The sequence below is a fragment of the Malus domestica genome, chromosome 07 (genome assembly GCF_042453785.1).
Source record: "Malus domestica chromosome 07, GDT2T_hap1".
Taxonomy (NCBI): Eukaryota; Viridiplantae; Streptophyta; class Magnoliopsida; order Rosales; family Rosaceae; genus Malus; species Malus domestica.
The window spans coordinates 14119025-14143134 of NC_091667.1; the positions used below are offsets into that span (position 1 = coordinate 14119025).

Genomic DNA, 24110 nt, shown 5'->3' on the forward strand with positions numbered 1-24110 from the left:
AAAGTGAAAATCCAGGTGGTAAAGTGGTTCAGTTACAAAAGTAGTGTAAAGTGATACTTATGGTATAGTTCAAGAGGCATTAGATAAATAAGCCCAAGAGAAAAACAAGAATTAACTCTAGGTGAAATTTGCACGATGCTATTCTACATTTAGTCCATACAAGCCTCCCAAGCATGCCAAGCAGTTGGCACCCATTGCTCTAGAGATGACAAACAAGCACATCATCAAATGTTGCCTCGTTATATATGATTTTGGCACACTGAATGCGCAAGATATTACCATTAACAATGACAAATTCAAATACATATTCCCCCCATGTTAAATTCGAGGCACGAATTCAACGTCTAATCGAAGAGAGGCGAGAAAGTAAAAAGAAAGCCAGGAGACAAGAACAATCCTTTAAACCTCTTTTTCTTTCTTATTATCAACAAATACAAAGAATATGTAAAGGTTAATGTACAGGAGATCAACTTACAAAATAGACACGAGAGAATGTACACCCTTTTTTTCTTCTAAAATAATTGGTTTACTACCAAAATTAGAACTGGCCATTTTCTACATGTCAAACCCCACAACTATCTTTGCTACAAACCACCAGAAAAGCAAACCTCGCTAACGTTCCTCTTCAAGTACACAGCAATAACGATACCGCCACCACCAAAAAAAGTCCAATGCACCTTCCTGTTACACCAGCCCGAGAACTTCACAAACTTAGCTCCCTTTTTTTTCCCAGTAGAGTATCCATTTTTTTTACAGCTACACGTATGCAGCAAAATATTCATGGTTACTTCAAGCGAAAATCACGCCTGAATACTGTCAAGTTTTGGGTGAACTTGTCTCTGTTCTTTGTATCCAAGCTTCTAGTAACATCCACCATAAGCTTGTCAAAACACTCGGAAAGCCGTTGATGTTGATCCGCTTGCTGCAGGCCAATATCAAAAAGTGTCATGTACATGTACTCGTGACAGTAGCAATTTAAAACAGCAAAACAATAATAAATTCAGCGTTGCTCAAACACAAAAGTTAAGGTTTGACCCATCATATTAGCTTAGTCTTTTATTATTCAATTATATAACTCAAACAACCAATAATGGAAGGCACAACTAACCTGTGAAGCCAAGATATGAACTTTCAAATCGGAGAATATCTGCAAGTCAGATACAGCCATCAGAAGTGAAAAAATTTAAGACCATTAAAGAATTCCCTTCCAGCAAATGCAAGCTTGCAATTTTTAGCAAAGAAATCCAATGGTTCAGCAAGTTTTTTAAGGTTTGTTTCTCTCTACTCTCCCTTCTCTCTACCTCACTTATTTCTCTCTCTCTCTCTCTCTCTCTCTCTCTCTCTCTCTCTCTCTCTCTCCTAAAAATAAAAAGCGGTATAAAACACAACCCAAGTAATTTGTATTGTCAGCTAAATTGAAGACGCTGATAAAAGAAGGAAAAAACAAGTTGGCCGACCACAATGAGCTGAACAAAAGAAGTAAAGCACTGAATTCAAAGATGCAGCTTCTGTACTGAAACACAAACGAGAGTAAAGGACGGTATACTGTTAAGACAGGATGCAAACTTACAATATTCTAATGTCAAACATGTAAAGGACAAACAGTGGAAGAGATGGAACCAAGATTTACAGTTAGAGAAATAGAGAGAGACAGCTGCATTGTTTCCAAATATTTTCTAAAAGATGTAAGCTAAAAACCAAAAACCATAAAGAAAAATGAAAATTTAATTTTAAAATTGGCAGAGATGATAAGCATAAAGAACATGTTTACTTTTCCTGCAGGTAAGATGATTTAAAACAGAAATGGCTTCAGGAAGCAGTAACACAAACACATGTGCGTATACAGACTGAACAGGAAATATATAGTGTAATCATGTGAAGGTGGACCGTGGAACTGATTAATAAGAGGCATTTAAAAAACAATGTTGCAGACGAACATGTTGTGTATATGGCTAAAGAAAAGACTTGAACAAGTTACAATATACATGCCCTCAAATAAAAATACTACCTGCTCATTAATAAGTATCAAGCTCAGCATTGGTCTGCTAAAATTCCACTGGTTGTTACTTTCCTCGAATAAAACAATCTCAAACAGTGTCTTCAGTACCTTTACATATAAAATAACTCAGATTAGTCACATAACCAAAACAGTTTAGTAACTATGGAGAATAACCACAAAATGTTATCAGAGTTTGGCAACATAAAGAAAGCATAAGCAAATTCAATTCACCTTGCTTGCATGGAGAATGATTTCATGCATAACTTTGACACATAAACATATAAACTTTTTTTTCTCAATAGCTTTACATTTCTTCAAGCAAACCAAAACCAAAGTCCCCAAGGCATATATAAATCAAGACCTAATCCTCTCAAGGGTCAGGCACACACTTTCTTAATACAACAATGTATTTACACCAAGCAGTGGGGGAAAAATTGGCATCAAACTCGCCATCCATGAGATTCAAACCTAAGACCTCTCGCTTACAAGTCAAGGCATGGGACTAGCTGAACTAAAACAATGCACAACACATGTTTACAATCCAGTTGGGCTTATGGATTTCCGCAGGTTATTATGTGACTACAGGAGTTCAATGCCATTAAACTTTGAGTATATCACACTTGTCATAGTTTCAGTTTTATTGTTTACTGATAATCACCAACAAGGTTCTGAAGTGTCACCTTATATAGCTGACTGAAAAAGAAAACTAAATACTAATAGAGCTACATTGTTTTCTTTTTTGGTGAACAAAAACCCATGCATCTTCAATATGTTAACATCACAGAAGATAGATCTTGACGGTTTTTAGAGCTGAGTCTGATTTACAATGGAATAACAGTAAACAAACATTACACAGATAACCCATAACATAATTTAATTTAGGGCTCATTTGAGAAATGCTTTTAAATTACTGAAAGCACTTTTAGAGAAATGCTTTTGAAAGCAATCCTTAATAAAAATGCAAGTTTCTCCTGGAGAAGCACTTCAAAGTGCTTTTGGAACCCATAAACATTTTTTTCTAAAAGCTCTTTCAATTCTTTAAATGTTATTTTTTCGGGTTACAACCATGTTAATATTTAACAAAAATATAATTACTCAACCATAAGAAATGCACATCTTAACAAAGAGTCTAGGACAAATAACAAAAAAGTAATACAGCATAAACATCCTTACTTCTGGAAACAAGTTGGGGCAGTCTGAAATGTGACGAGCAAGATTGACTGCAGTAGGTGATGTGGGTGCCTCACCCATGGTTATGTTGTTGAAGTAGAAAGCAGCCAAATTTTCAACCGCAGATGCACACTGGAGCAAGAAAATGCAGACAAAAAAACTGGTGCGAGTTGGTAACACAGGATCATGTTGTCAAAAGACTTCTCCAGTGCAATAACTTTTTCCAAAATTTTTAACATTTGTATAGCTTGTAAATTAAACAATTGTACTGGGAGAGAGCCTGGCTAACCAACATTGCATGTTGGTGATGGATGCACATATCAAAAGAGATAGAAGAAAGAACAAGACCTTGAAGTGTCCAAGACCTAGATGGTGGAATCTAAAAGGGGAAAAACAAGTCACTTTCAAAGGTACTCGCCCAATGCGTTTGGGATACAGAGGAAAATGCTAGCCCAACGTGGGATTCCATGACTAGCTATCCGAAAAGTTGTAAAAGGGGTATTAGGAGAGTCCAAGGACTTTGCTCCACCTCAAAAGGAATTTTGGTGGTGGAAGGAGGAGGTACAAGAAAATGTTAAGGCTAGGAAGGAATGCTGTAAAGCCTTGTACAGAACCGATGAAAACTGTGAAAGATATAAAATAACGAAAAAGGAGGCAAAGAAAGCAGTGAGAGAAGCAAAGGTAGTGGTTTTTGACGGTATGTATGGTACATCAAAGATGAGAATGGAAATGTTCTAGCTACGGAGAACGCAGTAAAAACAAATGGAGAGCTTATTTTCATAATCTTTTCAATGAAGGACACGAAAGGAGTACTTCTTTAGTGACTTGAGTAACTCGAAAGAGTATAAATTACTCCTACCGCCGAATCAGGAAAGAGGAAGTTGTAACTTTTTTTTTTTGGTAATGGAGGAAGTTGTAACTTTGAAAAAGATGAAGTAAAGAAAAGCAGTGGGTCCTGACGATATACCATTCGAGGTGTGCAAGGTCTTGGGAGAGAGGGATATAGCATGGCTCACAATCCTTTTCAGTAAGATTTTGAAAATGAAGATGACAAATGAGAGGAGAAAAAGCACATTGGTGCCTATCTACAAGAATAAAGGCGACATACAAAACTACATGAACTATAGGGTATCAAGTTAATCAGTCATACAATGAAGCTTTGGGGGAGAGTAATTGAGCATAGACTGAGGAAAGAAACACGAGTCTCAGACAATCAATACGGGTTCATGCCAAGGCGCTCGACTGTGTAGGCAATCTATCTCTTACCAAGATCAATGATATAGAGATAGGCAAAAAGATTTGCATATGGTCTTTTATAAGACCATAAATTTGGAAATAAACGTATGAAGAGTCCTAAGAGAAGTTTTGGAGGATGTAGATGAGGAAGGAGTACGAATAGCATATATCCATGGAATAAAGGATATGTACGATGGAGCAAGGATTGTAGTAAAAACTTATGAAGGAGAAACTAAAAGCTTTCCCATAACCATTGGGTCAAACCAAGGCTCTGCTTTAAGCCCTTATCTTTTAGCATTGGTAATGGATGAGTTAACGGACATATACAAGATGATCCCTATGCAAATGATATAATGTTGACAGAGCGGAAGGCAGTAAATGCAAAGCTTAACCTTTGGCAGGAAGTCTTCGAATCTAAAAGTCTTCGCCTAAGTAGGTCAAAGACATATGGAGTGCAAGTATAGGGGTCCAAATAAGATAGGGGTGAGGATTGGAGATCAAAAAGTACCAAAGAGTGAGCGCTTTCGTTATCTTAGATTTATCTTGCAAAAGAACGAAGAATTAGATGAAGATCTCAACCATAGAACACAAGTTGGATGAATGAAGTGGAAGAGTAATTGGGTGTGTTGTGTGACCGACATGTGCCACTAAAGCTCAAGGGAAATTTTTATAGGACGCCAATAAGGCCAACAATGTTTTATGGCACACAATGTTGGGCAGTCAAGCATCAATACATGCAAAAAATGTGTTGCAGAGATGAGAATACATCATTGGATGTGTGGGCACACGAGAAAAGATAGGATTGAGATAAAGTAGGAGTGGCTGCAATTGAAGATAAGATGAGAGAAAATCAGTTTAGGTGGTTTGGATATGTGAACCGAAGACCTATAGACGTTTGAGTTAGAAGATACGATTAAAGATAGGGGCTCAGGGCAAGAAGGTAAAAGAGGACCTAGGAAGACTTGGAGAGAGAATCTGAGAAAAGACATGGAGTACTTGGAGCTAATGGAAGACTTGGCGCAAAACCGAGTGCAGTGGCGCTTTAGGATTCGTACAACCAACCCTACTTAATGGGATAAGGCTTTGTTGTTGGTGTTGTTGTCCTCTTCTATAAAACTCCTACAACGTTCAATGTTTGGAAGTTTAACACTTGGCACTTAGCAATGGCCAACTGTTGATCATTTGGGGTTTTTCCACTACCTCACAGTAACATATTGAAAGTTTCCGAAGACTGATAAGGGATGGGTGAGAAATTAGACTTGAGGGAGTACAAATGCAGGCAACGGAAGGTTTTAAGTTTATTCCAAAGCATGACTTATGTCCTCAATAGCACAAGATGATTTCTAAATTTCAGGTTAGTTTTACTTTTGCTTGGACACATTTTTCCATCTGGCCTTCTAGTTCTGAACTGAATAGAGGAAAACAAATGCAAAAGAAGTGCAGTAACAAGTTATTCTTTGAAAGTGAAGCCTTAAATTTGAGACATGCGGATGATGATAGAATTGACTTTGTTCATAAAATAGAGACCTAACACATACCTGTGATGCAATACCTGTATCTAGACCTTTAATTCCAGATTCAAGGGATCCAACTATATGCAGAAAAGTACTGGTATCCAGATTCAGTATATAAACTATATGGCTGTTGAATACAACCTCCAAGAATGCAAAATAGGCCTTTGACAACTGCAAAGAGTAAGAAATTCAAATAAAGAACACCTTCCAAATTTTAGGCAAGAGGAAAAACTTAAAGAAAGATAAAATTAAAGAGTTTTATATCTGCAATTTATTTTAATCAAGTAAACAGAGTAAGATTTTAAAGTGTCAAAAAGCATCAGCACAACAGAATTTTTAGCAGGGACAAACTAAAAAATAGGATATCATAAATTTCAGACTTCATAAATTGCACACTCAGTGTTCAATTTCAAGTTTTTGCTCCATACATTCACCTTCATTCTCCCGCCGAAATCATATCAAACAACTCCAACCAGGTACTCAAAACTAATAGATGCAAACACTAACAAGCATGAGTAAATGTACCTTCCGGAATGCCAATACATCAGCCAAAGGTATTGATAATGTCATCTTCAGTGCAATATCAAGTGCATCAGCAAGCGCTCTATCACCATATAGCTCGAACACCCCAAAGTTGACATAGTTTCCAGCAAGAGCTATCAGTTGGCAAACATCCTAAAATCAGCTCATAACATAACATTTGTACAAGGAGCTATTTATTTATTTTTAGTTAACAGGGAAAGCAGGAGAAGAGCCACTACAGGATTTATATTTAAAAACTAGTACCAAGAATGCTGTGGTAGAGTCAAAAAATGAATTGAAAGTACATCTTTGCAAAAGAACTTTATTCTTTTGTCTGATGTTTTCAATTTGGGATGAACAGTATAAGGAAAAGAAAAAACAACTTGAGATGTTTTTCTAAAACACAGACAAAAAAAAAGGCAATTGAAAAACACAAGATAAACAACAGCTTCCTTATAGTATTCCAATTCATTCACTTTGAGCTTGGCTGTTGAACTAAGAAAATTGATGGGTTTCCCCTAATATTTTAATCAATAATACATGTTCAGCATCTTTAAGGGGCTGTTTGGAATCCTTATGGTATCCAATTTTTTGTTTTCAGAAAATGATTAATGAAGCTAAATTACTTAGTACATTACTTCATTAGTTTCAAAAAAACAAAAATTGGATCCAAGTGAAGAAAGTTGAGGCACCATAAAACCAATTGGCAACATGGGGAGTAGCCCATTACCATGAAGAAAGTCGAGGTTCACCATAAACCAATTGGCAAAACGGGGAGTCGCCCAATTACTTATAAGCACATGCAATGTCCCTTCTTTCCCCGATGTGGAATTAATACTCTCACCACCAAGCATACCAAACAGCTGCTACACTTTGCACTAAATTCAATCCAAATGCTAAAACCTTACATGATTCTATTAATCCTTTCAAGAGCCAAAGTTTTAACTTTTTTTAAGCATAAACATCTTATTGTTTACTCACACTGACCACCATTCTAAACCAACAAACCATAAACAACCTTCACTGTGTACCCACATTAGTAACAAGACTCACAACTTGAGATTGACAAGTTTGCAACACCAAGTTTGTAAACAGTTGAAGGATTACCAAAAAAGTTAACAGTCCACTAGCCAACTAATAAATTACCATTTATTCATATTCTTTATAGACCCTCCTTGATTAGATCTAGGTTGTTTTACTGCTTATCCTGCACCCAGAAATGTGATTCTAACTATCTGCAGACTACAGTTTAAACCATTTGGAAGCAGTACAATTTTTTTTCCAACCAAAGTGAACAATAAAGAAAAAATCCACAGCTATACATCAGATGTTCAAGAATATATATGCAAGAAGTGCAATATAAACAGAGTGATAACTGTCATACAAAACTGATAAAACATTCTTGAAAACGTAGCTACTATTCAGAACTGAATAGAGATACGAGTATACCTAGTGAATAACCATGCAATTGATGATCCAACAAAGTGATTACTGTTGCAATAAATAAGAAGTTTATGGACTCACCTCTTGTAAGAATAGTTAAAGAAATCCAAATTCCCTTGTATTTGAAGGCATATATATCAGCAACATTTGGAAGAGACAAAATTCTTGACCCATATGCAACAATCAGTTTACTGACTTCTCGAAAAAGAAGTATTCCATTAGGAGAAGATGAATCAAAAGTCAAGCGTTGGGCTTTGTTCAATGCAAACTCAGCCATGAATTTCAACAAAGGAGTGGTCACCTGCAGCATTAATTGGGCAAATATTGAGAAAACATAACACAATTAACTTTGCAAGAAATAAGAAAGGAATCAAATGTAGCCGAGAGAGATCTGCTTCCTGTTTCCATGTATTCTAAAATGCTCAAAAGAATCAAGAAATATTATCTAACCCTACCTGATCTCTTAGCTAAAAACTATAATGCAAACAAGAAACACAGACTTATGTTTCAAAAGACTTTCATTCATTTATTTATTTTAAAAGCCTTCTGAAATGTAGAATTCTCCAACTAGTAAAAAAGTTCAATTTCAAGGTATGAAATTTTAGATAATGCTTTGTTTGCTTAACCACTTAATGCAGAACTCTATTGAATTTTTCAACAAAGGAAGCAGTTATCCTTTACCTCTGGTGTATCGGACCAGTGCAAGATGCCTTTCAAAAGAAGTGGCATGTGTGCAGGATACAACCAATCAAACAGAAAGCCATAAGTTCTCCGACTGAAGATATCCAAAGAAGAGCATAAGAATAAGAAATTGTTAGGCCTTAGATATTTGATACAGAAAATGAAAAAAGTACCTACCTATTTGTGGCCATGGCAATTCCTCTAAGATCTCTCGTCAACGCAATTAATCCATACTTTACAGCATCAGTACGAAACATTGAATCAGGAGTTGATTCCAGATTGACGAAAACCTGAAGAACCACATATAGTACAAGAGTAACAATCCATACAATACCAAACTAGACAGTATCTAGTGTGTGTGTGTGTGTGTGTAGTTAAGCATTTTAAAGAACACACAGGAATATCTGTGCAGATTCAGCAGCATGCACATATGAAACATTTTTTATTGCATGTTGAGAGAGAGTACTTGCAAAAGTGGATCCATGGAAGATCTAAATTTGACAGGGCTGTCTTCCATGAATATTAACCAGCCAATTATGTAATAGAAAGTTGTTCTGCTGCGAGAACATCTATACTCTTCCAGAAAAGGGAAATGCTCCCTCTGAAAAGAGAAATTCAAAGTGTGAACTTTTCACGCGAGATACAGGATTCTGTTCAAGATATTCAAATCAAAAGTGTAAATGCAAAAGAAAGATATTTCAGATATGGATTTACAGTATGATTCGCAAGTATAAATTTGACAGTATCCAACTTCAAGAGTAGCTTGCCACTCATGTATCTGCCAAAATAATTACTCTTACAATAAGCAAAATATGATAATGGAAGCTAGGCTCTCTTAAGCCACCAAGCACTCCAATGCCCCAAAAGACATACAGAACAAAAAGAACTAACCCAGATGCCAGCTCCAAGAACAAACTCAGGGTGTGACCAATGACCTCCTCATTCTGAAAATAGGCAAGAATTAAAATGCAAACTTGATATCCAAATATATTTAGTGTGAGTAAAGCATGAAAAAGATTTCACCTCCGTGTAACATTTCAGGTTTGTAGCAATCTTGCCAACAATGACATTTAACATTAAAAGATGATCATGAAGTCCAAGAAGCTCAGAAAGGCGGGCATATAACTGCTGCAACAAATGGAGAAGCCTCAAGAAGAATGTTAACTTAACTGTAAAGAATGCCAGGAAAAACTTAATTACCCTCGAAGAATGCATGGCCTGATCACCCACATATGACTTCCGAAAATGTTGAAAAAAGGTAAGAATTGCACGATCAAGTCTTTGCTTGCTTGTTTCACCATATCTCTGCCAAATGCCAGGGTTGAACAGTTTACATTAATTTTGATAGTAAGAAAAATAAATAAATTGGCAATCTTAAAGTTGAATATCACTCTTAACACCGAGTAATTTGGTTGAATATATTAACCAAAGTGCTTGATGCCCATTGCAGAGTTTTAAAGTGCACACATTCATTTATATCAAACCATGACAAAAACAGTAACATTTTAGGTAAAGAAAGATAAGAAAAATCTAGATTTAGAAGGTAAGTATTTGACTACTATATCTAATATTCAGAAAGAGGTCATTCCTGCTGCTGTACCTGGCTCTGTACCCCACTGTCAGTGACATTTATTAATTGCAAGATGCGTGCTGAAAGTTCTGCATCAAGTGCTTCTTGTGATTCGGTACTGCAAGGAAAAAATAAAACAATAAAAATCTTCCATGGTAGCAATGAAGGGAAAAGCAAAATGAATGAAAAGGAAGTAAACGCAGGTTTTTTTGGTCAAGAAAGTTGTTTAATTTTCTTTACCTGCACCCAGTACATTGTTTTATCTTGAGAATTGCAGCAACTATGTGAACAATCCAAGCAAGTTTTGCTTCAATAATAGAGAGGTCACTGGTATCACTGGTCTGAACTCGAGCTCTTTCCTGTTCAAGTCAGAAGAATTGGTTAAAAACATGAAGTCCAGAAATTTTTCTTTTCAATTTCCAAGAGGCATCCATCAATATAAATACCCATACCGTGTAGACCTGCAAAAGAGGCTCCACTATGCTTATTATATACAAACTACTGCTTTCATACTGCAACAAAATAGAGAAGGTCATAGAGGCAACTAACAAATTCAGATCAGCTCCACGTGTCTAAGTTAAAATATGTATTTTAAATGCATTTTTATCAAATAGAAAATAGTTATTTGACGAATTGCAAAACCATAACTTCCTCAGATAGAAAAAGAGAAGCACATAAAGAGGTGAACCTGGAATCTACAGAGGTATGTAAAACAATCCAACTGATCTTGAAGAAGTTCAACGTTGTCTAATGGGTTTTCAGAAAGATCATCAAGCGAACCATCCTGTAAAATAGTAAGAAGATATAGAACTTTCTTAAATTTGAACATAAAATAACAGTACTGGCAGTAAAAGTTCTGGTGTTTACCTGCACGGAGTTAAATCTTGATGTGATGAAACCTTCAGTAATCTTAGGTACAAATTCATCGAGCATGCTGGGTGCATCACCTTTCAAGTATGGTACAGATGTCACCAATCTAGACCAAAGTCCTAAAAGGTAGTATACGCTGCTGCTGGCCCACTGAAAAGAAGATAAAGTTTCAGTAAGGCAAGTTGTAATTTTTCAACCCACATAATTAGTTCCAGCTACCAAGCATTATTAGGTACCATAGTCGATGACATTCATGTATAACGGCACTAACTGTCATTAGGACAACCATTCGTTGTTGGATGCAATTAGGACTGTATAGCTAAAGCAGAGAGATAGTCTGTGTGTTAGAGAAATAGTGGAAGTGACAACTGGAAACTATAAGATAAGAGTAACTACAACTAAAAACTACAAACGACTAGATGCACCTAACCAAATGAAGATTAATGTAAACAGAAGGTAAAGGATTGCAAGCCCAATCAAGACTCACATGGTATGAAGCCAAAACCCATAAATCTACAAAACTAAGATTTAGGAGATTGTAGAGACCGACTAATCGTGGAAGTGTTTTCATTTAACAGCATAGTATACAATATTCTTTTCCTAATGCTTAGAAAAAAGTTATGAAAGCCATTCAACCTTCCAGGAGTGCAAAGACTTTAACGTGAATTCTGCTACTAAACGTATCCAGTCACTATAGCCTTCCACAGTCACAAGCTCTGACAACTGCGGCAAATTTAGAAGTTCAGTAAGCACAAGCAGTAAACTAGATCACCTCAAGGAAAGATTACATACCAGAAAATAAATTTCATAATAACCACAAAGAAATTACAAACTATCTACGTAAAATCTCACGTCATAATCAAAACTACATGTGTAAGGCGTAAGTTTCATCTTTTCAAGGTACAAATCAATGTCATCTAAATATAAATCCAAAACGAAAATGTAGGTATATTTACGGAGTAATTTACATCTGTGCAATATTCATTAAGCTCACTTCATTTAGATGAATGACCCAAAATACCAAGAAAGACTAGGGTACTTCTTACTAACGAAAAAGCCTGATGTCAAAATTACCAAAAAGAAAAAAGATTACCTGATAATTCACTCGGAATCGTCCAAGAAGACGACAATACTCATGGTAATTATCATGATCAGCAAGACCTGATTTCCAGTTCAACAAATCATTATAAAAACCCAACAGATAAAAGAAAACACACTAGTAAAACATAAATTCAGGGCCGTTGATTAAGGATTTGCACTTAGTGGGAAAAGGCTTCATTAAGGATTTGCACTTAGTGGGATAAGGCTTCATATAGCCGACCCCACTTAGTGGGATAAGGCTTTGTTGTTGTTGTTGTTGTTGTTGTTGTTGTTGTTTGTTGTTGATTAAGTATTAGCACTCACAAGTGCCTAAAATTCAGATAATATCCACCTTAAGTATAATATAGATACAGGACCAACCAATAAATAACTACTACAATCTAGAATAAGTATAGGTACCTTTGTTGCACCGATACTAGAAATTTGGGCCAGGGTCTACCGATACCCCCACGATACAGTCTAACACGTAGCAGATATGCAAAGTATTGCCGATTTTTCCTATTTTGTAAACTATGAGAAACGGCAACGATACTCAATAGGACATGGTCAAGATACGGCTAGGGGATAATAAGTTTTTGTAACTTTTGGGGATGGTGTTTGAAAATTTAGAACAAGGCGAAGTCAAAGTTTAATTTTCAAAAGTTTATTCTAAAGCTATTCCTCTCTTCTCTTCTATATGGTGAAAGATGAACCTGAATCTTTCTCTTTTCTAATTTATTTTATGTTGTGAAGTATGAACTTATGATGGAATCAGCATGCTTTTTTAATGTCTTGTATTTTTTTAATGTCTTTTCTAATATATTTTATATAATTTCTGAGTCGTATTCTGTGCAGCATAGACAGGTACAAATCTGTCCATAGTTGTTATGCAAGAGTGAGAAAAGCACGAAGGGAAAACAATCAAATTTAGGAAGTTATTGAGAAAAATATCTAGGAAGTTAATAACTACCAAAAATACACAAATGCTGTACGCTTCTATCACACAAACAAACTACTTCACATTCAGCACAATTAGAGTAAGATGCATGACAATCAAAAGGAAAAAAGGGGCTAAGCCAACGGCACCTTGCCCAGTTTGTAGGATTTCTTTGGTTCCTGTGATTAAATGGGACAGAAACTTTGAACGGGCAGGATCACTTGTAAACAAAGAACGTCTAACAGAAGCTAGTCGCACCAAGCACTCCAGTGCCTATAAAGAATAACAGTAAAAACTCGATTACGATGTTAAACAGTAAAAATCATGAATAATAACAACATAAAATTTCAAATGGTAGGAAAAGAAACTTTTTACTCCAACAAACAAAGATAAGTTTTGGTTATTAAAGGACAGAACTTACACCACTGTACGCTTGCACATACAAGACTGTATGTGGTTGCAGGTAATCGAGAACTAATAAAAAATATCTCGCACCAGCAATAAATTAGCCATTATGACAAGGATCCGATTCACAATACATGTAGCATCCGCAATAAATTATCCCACGATAGACGGTTTTCTTTACTTATTCTTTTTCTAATCAAATAAGGTCCTAGAAATCATCAGCAATTAGTGAAGAAGAAAAATCACATATACTAACCTCCTTTGAAAGGGGGGGCTTTGTATTGGCATAGTAATCAAAGAAGACTTGAAGTGTTGCAGGATCCTCCAATGTTGACTTCCAACCCGATGGAATCTGTAAGATTAACAGTTACATTCTTATTTATGATTCACTGCATAAGAGACTTGTTGACAGACCTTTAAATGGTTAACAATCCAAAAGAAACAAGGATAATACCTGAACAGTACCAAATTCTTCAGAACTTTCATCAAGTGAGGTCCCAACAAAATCAAAAGATAGGCATTTAAGTGAAAGCGAAAGAGCCAACTCTTGCAATTGATTTGCAACTGTGCATCAAAAAATCAACCAGCATTAATACCAATCAAACAAGAATTACAATAAATATAAAGTAGTGGTAAGGGGTAATCCAAACAGGTTAAGATCCACTGCCAACATCTTACCATTACTTTCCAGTTGACGCAATGAAGTTAAGGATATTTGGAATATTTGAAAGAGAGACTCGTCCCTGAAGGAGCATGCAACCCTCCGATGATGCGTTGAAGGCAACCCAGGATTAGGCTGAACATTTATCAAGTAATGAAAAAACAAACAAATGTTAATCAAATACAAAATAAACAAGCACATGTTAATAGCCAAGTTAAAATTTCATTAAACGCAATGTAGTCTGCAAGTTAATTGTCTAAGTCTCCCTATGTTACATTCTTCATGGATTTGGTGTCATAAATTAGTCTTTAGAATTCCTAAGCATATTAATGTGGACCTCTGCAGATTCATGTACCAGTTAAGCCTATAAAGGGGATAATTTGTAAGCTTTTGCAATCAGATTGTTAGTGAATCAGAAATTCTGGATTTCCGAGCTTGTGTGTGAGGCACAACAACCTTGGAGTGATTCCAAGGCACCTTTTGGTGTGATGCTGAAGGCTGGTGTGATGCCGGAATTTTTCTAATTTCTCTATTGGAGTGATTCCAGTACACCTTTGGTGAAATGCCAAAGGCCTGAGTGAAGTCCGTATCTCTTCTATTTCTCTATCCCTTCCTATTGTCCTACATCACACATTTTAAAAGGAAAGGCCCTTTCAAAGAAACAAACAAAACAAGGTTTAATTCTTATAAAAATTGGAATATTACAACTCCAAAATAATAGTGAAACTAATCAAATACCAATATGCCTATAGATGTTCGACCAAGGGCAAACTTTGAGTGCTTAAACTAGCCTCTATCAGTGTCCTTGAACAAGAAAATAAATTAATAAATATTCACACCATACACTATCATCTATCCATGTAACGATGCCCTGAAGAAACTTCAGGATGATAAGTGGTTCAATTCACTCAGACACAAGTTGCAGTAAGAGACATAAGTGGTCCAAAATAATAGTGAAACTAATCAAATACCAATATGCCTATAGATGTTCGACCAAGGGCAAACTTTGAGTGCTTAAACTAGCCTCTATCAGTGTCCTTGAACAAGAAAATAAATTAATAAATATTCACACCATACACTATCATCTATCCATGTAACGATGCCCTGAAGAAACTTCAGGATGATAAGTGGTTCAATTCACTCAGACACAAGTTGCAGTAAGACGGGAAATAATGGAAACAGAGTGGAAATCTTCTGTAACCAAAAAGTAATATCTCGTATTAATGATGAGATAAAGGGGCACAAATTAAAATCAAACCTGACTCATCTCAGACACGAGTTGGTTAAGTATCTTCAAACCAATGGCATAGTGATCAGACGTTGCCTGGTAAATAGAGCCAAATAGTATGAGATATACATGTACAAGAAGATAACCAATTAATATTTAATTCTTAAATTCCAGAATGATAGACCAGGGATCACGTGGCCACAATGTGTTAAATACAATGCAATTATGGATACAACTAAGGTAATGTTGTAGCTAGATGCACCTTTCTATAAACCAGTTAAATAATCAACGATATGACCGGAAACAAATAAGGTATTGTAAGTAATCCCATTTCCTCTATATAGTGTTTTAGTTTTTTATAGAAAATAAAAATTATTTAAATCCCAAGCAATTACAAGCATGCTGTCCATTATGAACAAAATAGCGAATGTAATAAAGCCTTAACAATCCAATGACTACCACAGAATTTAGATAAAACTGATTCTAAGTCCAAAAAAATAAAAAAGAAAGAAAGGGGAAAGTAAGGAATTTCCTGAGATTCCAAAGAAGCTGAAGCCGAAGTAATGCAAGTTGCTGAGATTACCCAGCAAAGTTAGTCTTTGTCCCTACACTTACACCCAATTTACAATCTCTAGACCAGAAGGAAGGAGCTGGAATTTTGAGCCAGAGGGAGTACTCCCATGTAAGTCCTATTTAGAAAAGCTGGTATGCGCTAGGGAATTTTTGCATCATGCATTTTCTGGTGGCAAGATTCTGGGGATTTTGTGAGATAAACTTTCACTTTAGACCTTTTTAATGGTTATCGGTTTCTTCTGAGTTTTAGGATGTACCGTTGTTCTTTATCTATGAGAATAGGAAGGATGTTGTCGATTGAGATTCTGTTTAGCTTAGTTTCAATGTACTATGATTTTGTTTGTCTGGTCTCTGGTTGATAATGTTTTCTTGCAGTATTTTATTCAGTAGCCAGTTTGTTTGCAGTCATCTTTACCTACTCGAATTTCTCTAGGTAATACTGCTTATAACGCAACAACAGTGCCATAGTATCATACAAATTAGTTCAAGATCGAAGACATTACAAGTTATAAACAGAAAGTCATATAACCTGATTCAAGAAGTTCATTGACTGTTTCACCACATCCCAGAATCGATCATCATCAAACCACCCAAACTTGGTGAGCCGACATAAGAGTTGGACTAAAGAGGCAGTCACGAATGGCTGTAACTCGCGTCCTCGAGTGGCCAAATAGTTAATAAGGTAATTCCCTACAACAAAGATTCCACATTGTTCAACTCCAATAAGATGCAAACAACAAAGCAAACCCGCTAAACGAATACAAGTAAAGGAAGATTCCTACGGATGTCGAGACGAAGCTGCAGAGCAAGTTTTTGCTCAGTGACTTGCTTCAACAAGCTAGAACTAGCCAGCATCAACGCGTAGGGAGTCATGGCATTGTCGAGAATGTACTGGCACTGCGAAATGTATTCTATGTTCACCGAAAAGCATTTGAGAGTGTTCTCGGCATGAGCCCTTTCGACCGAGTCCTGCGAATTGTACAACCTCTCACACAACGCCTCCAGTTGCCTTAAACCCTCCATCTCTTCGAAAACTCCTATAATTCATCAATCACCAATAAACCAAAACCTCAGATGACATTCTTAAACCCAACAAAACAAAAATGCAATCTTTACTAAAAACACAACCGAAATGTTCAAATGTCAGACACAGACAATCACGATCATATATTTCTCCGAGTTGCATGGTTCGTCGATTTACCTTCCGACAGAGGACCCGGGCGTTTCGCGACCTAGGTTGCCGGAAGCTACTGCCGCCGACTCGATCTCCGATTGCGGCCCAACGATGCCTCACGGCCTCAATTCGTTTGGCGGCTTTGGGATTGGAATTTCTGGTGCAATGGCCAGAGAAAGCGAGCAGAGAGCAGATAGCACGACTGAGTATTTTTCTTTCTTTTTGTAGAGAAGACGGGCCCGTTAACTTTAGACACGGCAGGCAACGAATTTACATGTCTAAAATTTATAAAAGAGACTGTGCTCGTTTGGATGAGCTTTTAAAATGACTGAAAGCGTTTTTAGAGAAAATGTTTTTTTGTTTCAAAAGCACTTAAAGTGCTTTTTGCAAAAAGCACCAGCTATGTACTTCTTCCAAGAAGCACTTTAAGGGTTTTTCCAGAATTTGCTTGCATTTTTAATAAGGATTAAAAGCACATCCAAACAAGCTCATATTTACCAAGTCCACAATAACGGTCAAAAACGAAAACAAAGTGTTGTAAACTTTCATAGTTTAAGTGTGATTATGTAAATTTTAGATTAGATTTGATTTTAATTATCATTTCTTATTACAACTTGTATTCCTTGGGGATGAAGGAATTTCTTCTCCTTTTACTACTATAAATAAAAGTACTATGTAGGAGGGATAACATACACATTCCCCTACAATTCTACAAACACATCTCTCTTAATCTCTCTACCCTTGCCGCCGGCCCCCTTTAACCTTGTCAAATAAAATATGCTAAAACACGTTATTAGCACGCTCCTACCGCTACGCTTAGGAATTTGACGAGGAAATTTTCTGCATCAAACCAGTTCATCCATTTCATCACGCAATCAGGTTCTTTCAAAACAACGGTTTTTATCTTGATATTTTTGCAACCTTGATAGCAATAACATTCACCATAATGCATGACCCAATTTTACGTTTTTTGAATTTTAGATTCTACATAAATTGTGTATGTATTATATTCATAATTGTTGAATTATGTGAATTTGATATATTGCCATGAATTGCATCAAATATATGTACATGCATTAAAGTTATTGAATTGCATATGCATCAAATTGCAGGTTGGCCTGCGGCCCATCCTCACACCACAGGTCACTACGTTTGACGGACTGAAGCTCGTCCCCGACATCAATTGAACGAGATTTAATTGAATCTTATCGATTTTTTCTAAAAACCCAATTCGAATTTCTAGGGTTTTACGAGAATGTTGAGATTCTTTCAATCTCCGTTCATCTTCGAGGTCTCCGACGACCCATAAACTCGCCCTGAGCACCATTGTCCCAAAGTACGGCCTCCTGAAGTGGTGGCACCGGTTTTCTTCCCAGGCGAACGCACCCAGCTACGGCTGGGGTGAATTTGGCCCAACCCGAGCCCTATTGGGCTCTGTTACTATGCTTGCTTTCCTTTTCTTTTTTTTTGGGCTCAAACGCATTGACCCAAAACCCTTTGGCTCGGCCCATGCAAGACACCATCCCAAGGGCTATGGTGTCCCCAAACGTTGTGATGCACTGGATCACGTCCTCCCCTGGGCCCGGCTCCTTTTTCTTTCAAGGTAGCCCGTTTGCTACCTTGGGCTAGAACCCCTATATGGGCCACTATCTCTTGGGCCTAGTTGTCTCCTTCAGCCCATGAAAAAAACAAAAAAAAAGCCTCTCTTTGTTTTTTTCTCCTCGTGGGCCTTCAACATGCACCGGAGACACCCTAGCCCAATTTTTGGGCCTGGGCTACGCGGACCGAAATTGCTCAGCCCACCCGTGGGCTTTGGCCTATTTTTGGGCCGTGAGCTTCGATTGTTTAATAACTTTTAAACAATTTGGGTTTTATGTTTTTTCACCCACACTTTAAATTTGGCCCGAAGTCCAAATAATTAAATTCAATTATAATTGTAGACCTGAAGTTCTATTTTCATATTTTTATTGCATATTTTTGTGTATATATTTATGTTTGCCTGCAGGAACATATGAACCTAAAGTTCATAAATTATTTTGAAACCTGAAGTTTTGTAAAAACATGCCTTGTTTGAAAACCTAAAGTTATTACTTAAAAACATCACCCATGAAAACCCGAAGTTTTTTCATGCAAAATTAAACCAATACATGTCTATTAGAACCTGTATGTTCTACTCCTATTTGAATGGATTGATTTTTCTCCATTACACTAACCACATCTTGTCCATCTATTTTGTGATAGGAACATGCCGAATTTGAACAAACTCGACTTCACCGCTTTGGAGGTCTCTAGAAGGAACTACCTCAAGTGGGTTCAAGATGTGAAGCTCAACCTCACTGCAAAGAACTTTCGTCCCGCCATTGAAAAAGCGACGAACAACCCTGTTGGCAAAGCTGAAAAAGCAAACGCAATGATCTTCATCCAAAGACATATCCATGGCGCCTTGCAAACTGAATACCTTGCTGAGGAGGATCCACATGCACTATGGGTCTCTTTGACTGATCGTTTTGATCACCAAAATGACATATTCTTGCCTGAAGCAAGACATGGCTGGCAGCATTTGCGCTTCCAAGACTTTAAGTCTGTGAATGAATATAATTCTGAAGTTTGTCGAATATGATCACTTCTCAAGTTTTGTAACGAAACTTTGACCGAAGAGGATCTTCTGGAGAAGACTTATTCGACCTTCTTTGCTTCTAATATTGTCCTGTAGCAACAATATAGAGCTCAGAATTTCACTAAGTTCTCGGATTTGATCTCTGTTTTACTTCTCGCTAAAAAGCAGAACCAGGTGTTGATGAAGAATCATCAAGCTTGACCTATTAGGGTGACTGTTGTGCTTGAAGCACATTATAACAAAAATCAACACCAAAAATGCCAAAAGATGCGTGGTAGGGGCGGCCAGAAAACATCCCACCAAGGTCAACTGATATGGTAAAAACTAACACACAAATTAAACCCTATAAATTATGCAATCGTAGTATGAGTAAGTAAGGATCATTCTATTCCAGGGATTAGAAGGGATGCTAATCAACACAAATAAAGCTTATAAAACTGAAAACTAAGTTAAACTAACAACAAAACAATGACTAGGGGGATTTTGGGACGAATTTAATTAAAACAAAAGTAGAGTGCAACAAGTAAATTAAGTTGTGAATGAAATATGGATGAAAGGATAGCTAAAGGATTCTTCTCCACACATGAAACGTATGCATACAAATCGATTTCCAATTATTCTTCCTATAAACCATGAATGACAATGCCCCAAATTAACTTTGAACAACACTAGTTAACTTTAAGATTTTCCTAAGTTCATTGAATTGGACTCAGGGACGCAACCAAATTATTCTTCTCAAGTTCCCTAACTATGAAAAGCATGATAGCTATACATCTCAAAGATCATTAAGTTTTGTGAAAATTATAAGCATTGACAAAGCATTCGTAACTATGAAAAGCATGATATTCTTGCCAAGAATTTACTTAACTCAATCATGACTAGTGACTTTTACTACTTGCAAATATAAGTTCATAACGGTTAGGTGAAATTCCCTTATATTCTAGCATCATATCCATGCATGCAAACTAAGTGTGCACCCTTAATAAACATACAAGAATAAGTTTTCTATAAAGCAGATAAGTAAATTGCATTCATATTTTATGAAACAATAACTGGATGTAATCAATTTATATAAAACATATGATCATGGCTTCGAATTCACCTCTACCTAAAAAGAAACTTAGCTACACATGTTCATCATAACTAAAAAGCAATTTAAAATAAACATTGAAACTTAAAACAAAGATAGAAAGAACGCTGAAAATTCCAGCAACTTCAATGGATGAATGGTAGGCATGGCACACCCTAAATCGTTGTAGGAATTTCCTATATATGGGGGGGGGGATGGCTGAATCCAAGGAGAAAAGGGATTAGGTGTTTTAAGTTATTTTAGGACTCTAGGAAACAGGTGGAAAGTGTTGGAATGTGATTTGGATTCCTCCTTGCAGTTGGAGATAAGATAAAATAATGTTGGATAAGATAGGATATAATAAGATAATATTCCCCTCCAACTAGGATTCCTCTTTCATGTGTAATTCCTTACCTTCCAAGCCTCAACTTTAATTTCTCTAGATTTTAGCACATGATTAATGTGACGACCCGTCCCTAATTTTCCTATGTAATTTCTCCCCGAGTATGTGTATTGACGATTATGCCCTTATCGGCAAGTAACGTGGACTTATTCTTATCGCTTTCCTTTTTATTTCTTGCTATCGCATTTAAATTGTACACGCTAGTACGAGTATGCGTAAATTTTAAAGTGTAAAAACATCTATTTCGGATAGATTTCGATTTCCTTTTACTGTAGGAAATCTAAAAACCTATCCTTGGATTCCTTTTAAACTCATCCCGTGCACTTCCCCCTTCATTATTCACTGTCACATATCCCATCTTTTCTTTATATTATGTCCCCCTCTATCAGAAAAAAGCAAAGAAAATTTCAAAACCTCACTCTCTTCTGTCTCTCTCTTCCATAAACTCTCTCTTCCTCTGCAACTCCATGAGCGAGCTCCAAAGCTTGTAGATTGAACAAACAAACTACATCATCATGCTCATCTTAGTCCCACGATCACAACCATGTCCTTGAAATCTGGTGTGGACGAGTTTTGACTCACCAACTCGGAAGGTCGACTTGGCGAGTTTGACATATCAATTTTTAGGCCATGCATGGCTTAGGTAAGCCTTGAGAAACCCTTAGAACCTTCATTTCACTTCTATGGGTTGTTATTGATCCTTTGTTTGTGTTTTGAACGTGTGGTTTTACTCAGAAACTCAAGAAGAAGGAGAACCCGAAGTTTTTCGTTCAAGAACCATGGCCATTTAGTCACTTTCAAACCATTTTTCTGGTCAACCTCGACCACAACTGGACTTCTTCTAGGTACAAACTTGTTCTCTACATTCCTAACTTCAAAATGGCTTTTGAATCACTGAGTTTGGTTAAGTAACGAGTTAGAAATCAACTTTGGAAGTTGGGAAGAAAATTTTAGTTTTCTGGAAAATTTCAGCCGTGGTCGTTTGGCCACTTTCAGGCCACATTTCTGAACAACACGGACTATATTCAAACTTTCTGTAAATTGGGATTGGTAGATCACATTTCTAGCTTTAATTTGGCTTTTGTAGAAGTGAATTTGGTTGAGAATCGAGCTCGTTATGGGCTCTGGAAGTTGGGCCAAAAATCTGCAAAACTGCAGATTTTCGCGAAAAAGGCGAGTACAATGTACTCGCGGGGGCACGTCGGCGCGCGTGGACAGCCTATTTGGGCGGCGAGTGGTTGACACATGTGTGTTCGTGTCGTCAAGTAGATCGATTTCATATATTTACACCCTAGGTTTGAGCAAACTATGGGCGTTTTATTTAGGTTTCCGTTATGTGCTTTAATTAATGTTATTTAGTTATTTCACATATAGGGGAAACTTATTCCGAGGATTTTCGAGGCCAAGCTAGGCTCGGGGGCTACGACCCAGCGACGTACTTGTGAGTGCGCAGTTGTTTTATACCTATATATATTTATAGTTTCCATAAATGCGTATTTACTTCACTTTTACGCCTATATTGCCTAGTATCATTATTGTGATATAAATTGTGATAAATGTTGCTGTATGGTTGTGATATTACTCTCATGTCATTCATACATACTTGTGTACATTCTCATCTTACTGCACCAGGTGTTAGTACTTGCCCCAGGGCCAGGGCCAGTCTTTCACGTGTATGTTCACATCCACACCGTTCGCTCACCTTGGATCCAAGTTTAGGTGCCAGTCTTGTCGGGTAGATTGCATTAGCCGATCCGACTTGTATGTGATGTGCTTTTGCACCAGTCTTCACGTGATCGTAGAACTAGAGCATATTGATTACACCCAGTCATGTTCGTGTCAGAAACCATCTGTTCAAACTTGTGTGTCAGCTTTAGATGGATGAGCACTTAGTTATATTGATTATCACATGATTATTATTGTGGCATATGATACATCATTTACTTGGCATATTTCTAGTTATATGGCTGATATATTGGATTTCATACTTACGTAGTATGTTTTGAGGAAACTATACTTGTTTTACGGCGAAGGGTTAGTATATTCAAAGATAAAGGTTTTCTTATAAGCATTGTTTTGCTGACCCACTCAACTTTGTTTTTCGCCCCTCCAGGACCTAGATAGCTGTACTCTCTGTGGCACTCGAGGAATCACGGTAGTTCTGACATTTCCTTCTGTTAGACGTACCAACTTATCACTATTATGTAATAAGTGTACTTTGGTTGCTTTGACTGCTCTTTCATAGTCTCACTGTCTATTACGCTCTGAATAATTGTAGTGGGTTCAACCCACGAATTGCACACTCTTTCACTGTTTAGTTCTAATTAGTTTTAATTTTATTCACTTTTTGCATCACTTACCTTTATGGTTACGTCACCTCACGGTGACGGCCAGCATGCTTCAACCTTTCCAGGTCAGCGTGTGTCATTTAACACCTCTTAAACACCAAAAACGTCTAGCCCATATGCTATCCACGCATGCTATCCAATCCAAGTCCAAAACTGCTCCAAATTGCTCCATTTAGCTATTTATTGTCATCTTTACCAATTGAACCTGCAATAATACAAAAAAAACTTAAACTACCAAAATAAATGGAAATTAACTAAGTAAATGTAAAGAAATAAGATAACAAAGTAACATAAATATGCTCCTATCATCAACAGAGTCAAGGCCCATCCAAGGGAGGAAACAAAGCCCAGAAGCGCTCAAACCTCGCTCCCAAGGCCCTGAACTTCAAGAATAAGGGCAAAGCACTTGAAACCATAGATGTGGACATGTGCTATTGCTGTGGTTCAAAGGACCATTGGTCCCGTGTTTGCCGAGTTCCCCGGAAGGTTGTAGCCGAATATCATTCTCATCGTAAGAAGTTTGAATCAAACTTCGTGCAAGTGGACGAACCAGACACTACAAAGATGGAGGTTTCTAACTTTCAAGAGGATACCACCCCTATGGAAGATT

At 36.9% G+C, this 24110-nt stretch overlaps 1 protein-coding gene across 6 annotated transcripts; it reads right to left on the reverse strand.

Annotated features, from left to right (window-relative positions):
• Nucleotides 1-394: 394 nt before the first annotated feature.
• Nucleotides 395-17352, reverse strand: LOC103436087 (uncharacterized). Of its 6 annotated transcripts, none has more exons than XR_003774866.2 (29): nucleotides 17091-17306; nucleotides 16672-16926; nucleotides 16419-16579; nucleotides 15347-15412; nucleotides 14106-14223; nucleotides 13882-13991; nucleotides 13684-13779; nucleotides 13172-13295; nucleotides 12099-12166; nucleotides 11642-11728; nucleotides 11003-11155; nucleotides 10824-10919; nucleotides 10588-10647; nucleotides 10376-10494; nucleotides 10166-10253; nucleotides 9766-9870; nucleotides 9589-9693; nucleotides 9457-9509; nucleotides 9280-9343; nucleotides 9032-9166; nucleotides 8743-8855; nucleotides 8566-8659; nucleotides 7966-8185; nucleotides 6445-6575; nucleotides 5944-6090; nucleotides 3173-3329; nucleotides 2009-2107; nucleotides 1109-1147; nucleotides 395-922 (listed from the first exon to the last, which is right to left on the reverse strand). XR_003774866.2 is itself a non-coding variant. In XM_008374499.4 (29 exons), the coding sequence occupies exons 2-29, from the start codon at nucleotides 16910-16912 to the stop codon at nucleotides 785-787; spliced, it is 3159 nt and encodes a 1052-aa protein (XP_008372721.1). In that variant the 5' UTR covers nucleotides 16913-16926; nucleotides 17091-17352; the 3' UTR covers nucleotides 395-784. The 6 variants fall into 6 exon arrangements, 5 of the variants coding, with proteins under 5 accessions (XP_008372721.1, XP_008372722.1, XP_070680794.1 ...); XM_008374499.4 differs by having other exon boundaries at nucleotides 3173-3301; nucleotides 17091-17352; XM_008374500.4 differs by having other exon boundaries at nucleotides 3173-3301; nucleotides 9589-9690.
• Between the last annotated feature and the right edge of the window lie 6758 nt (nucleotides 17353-24110).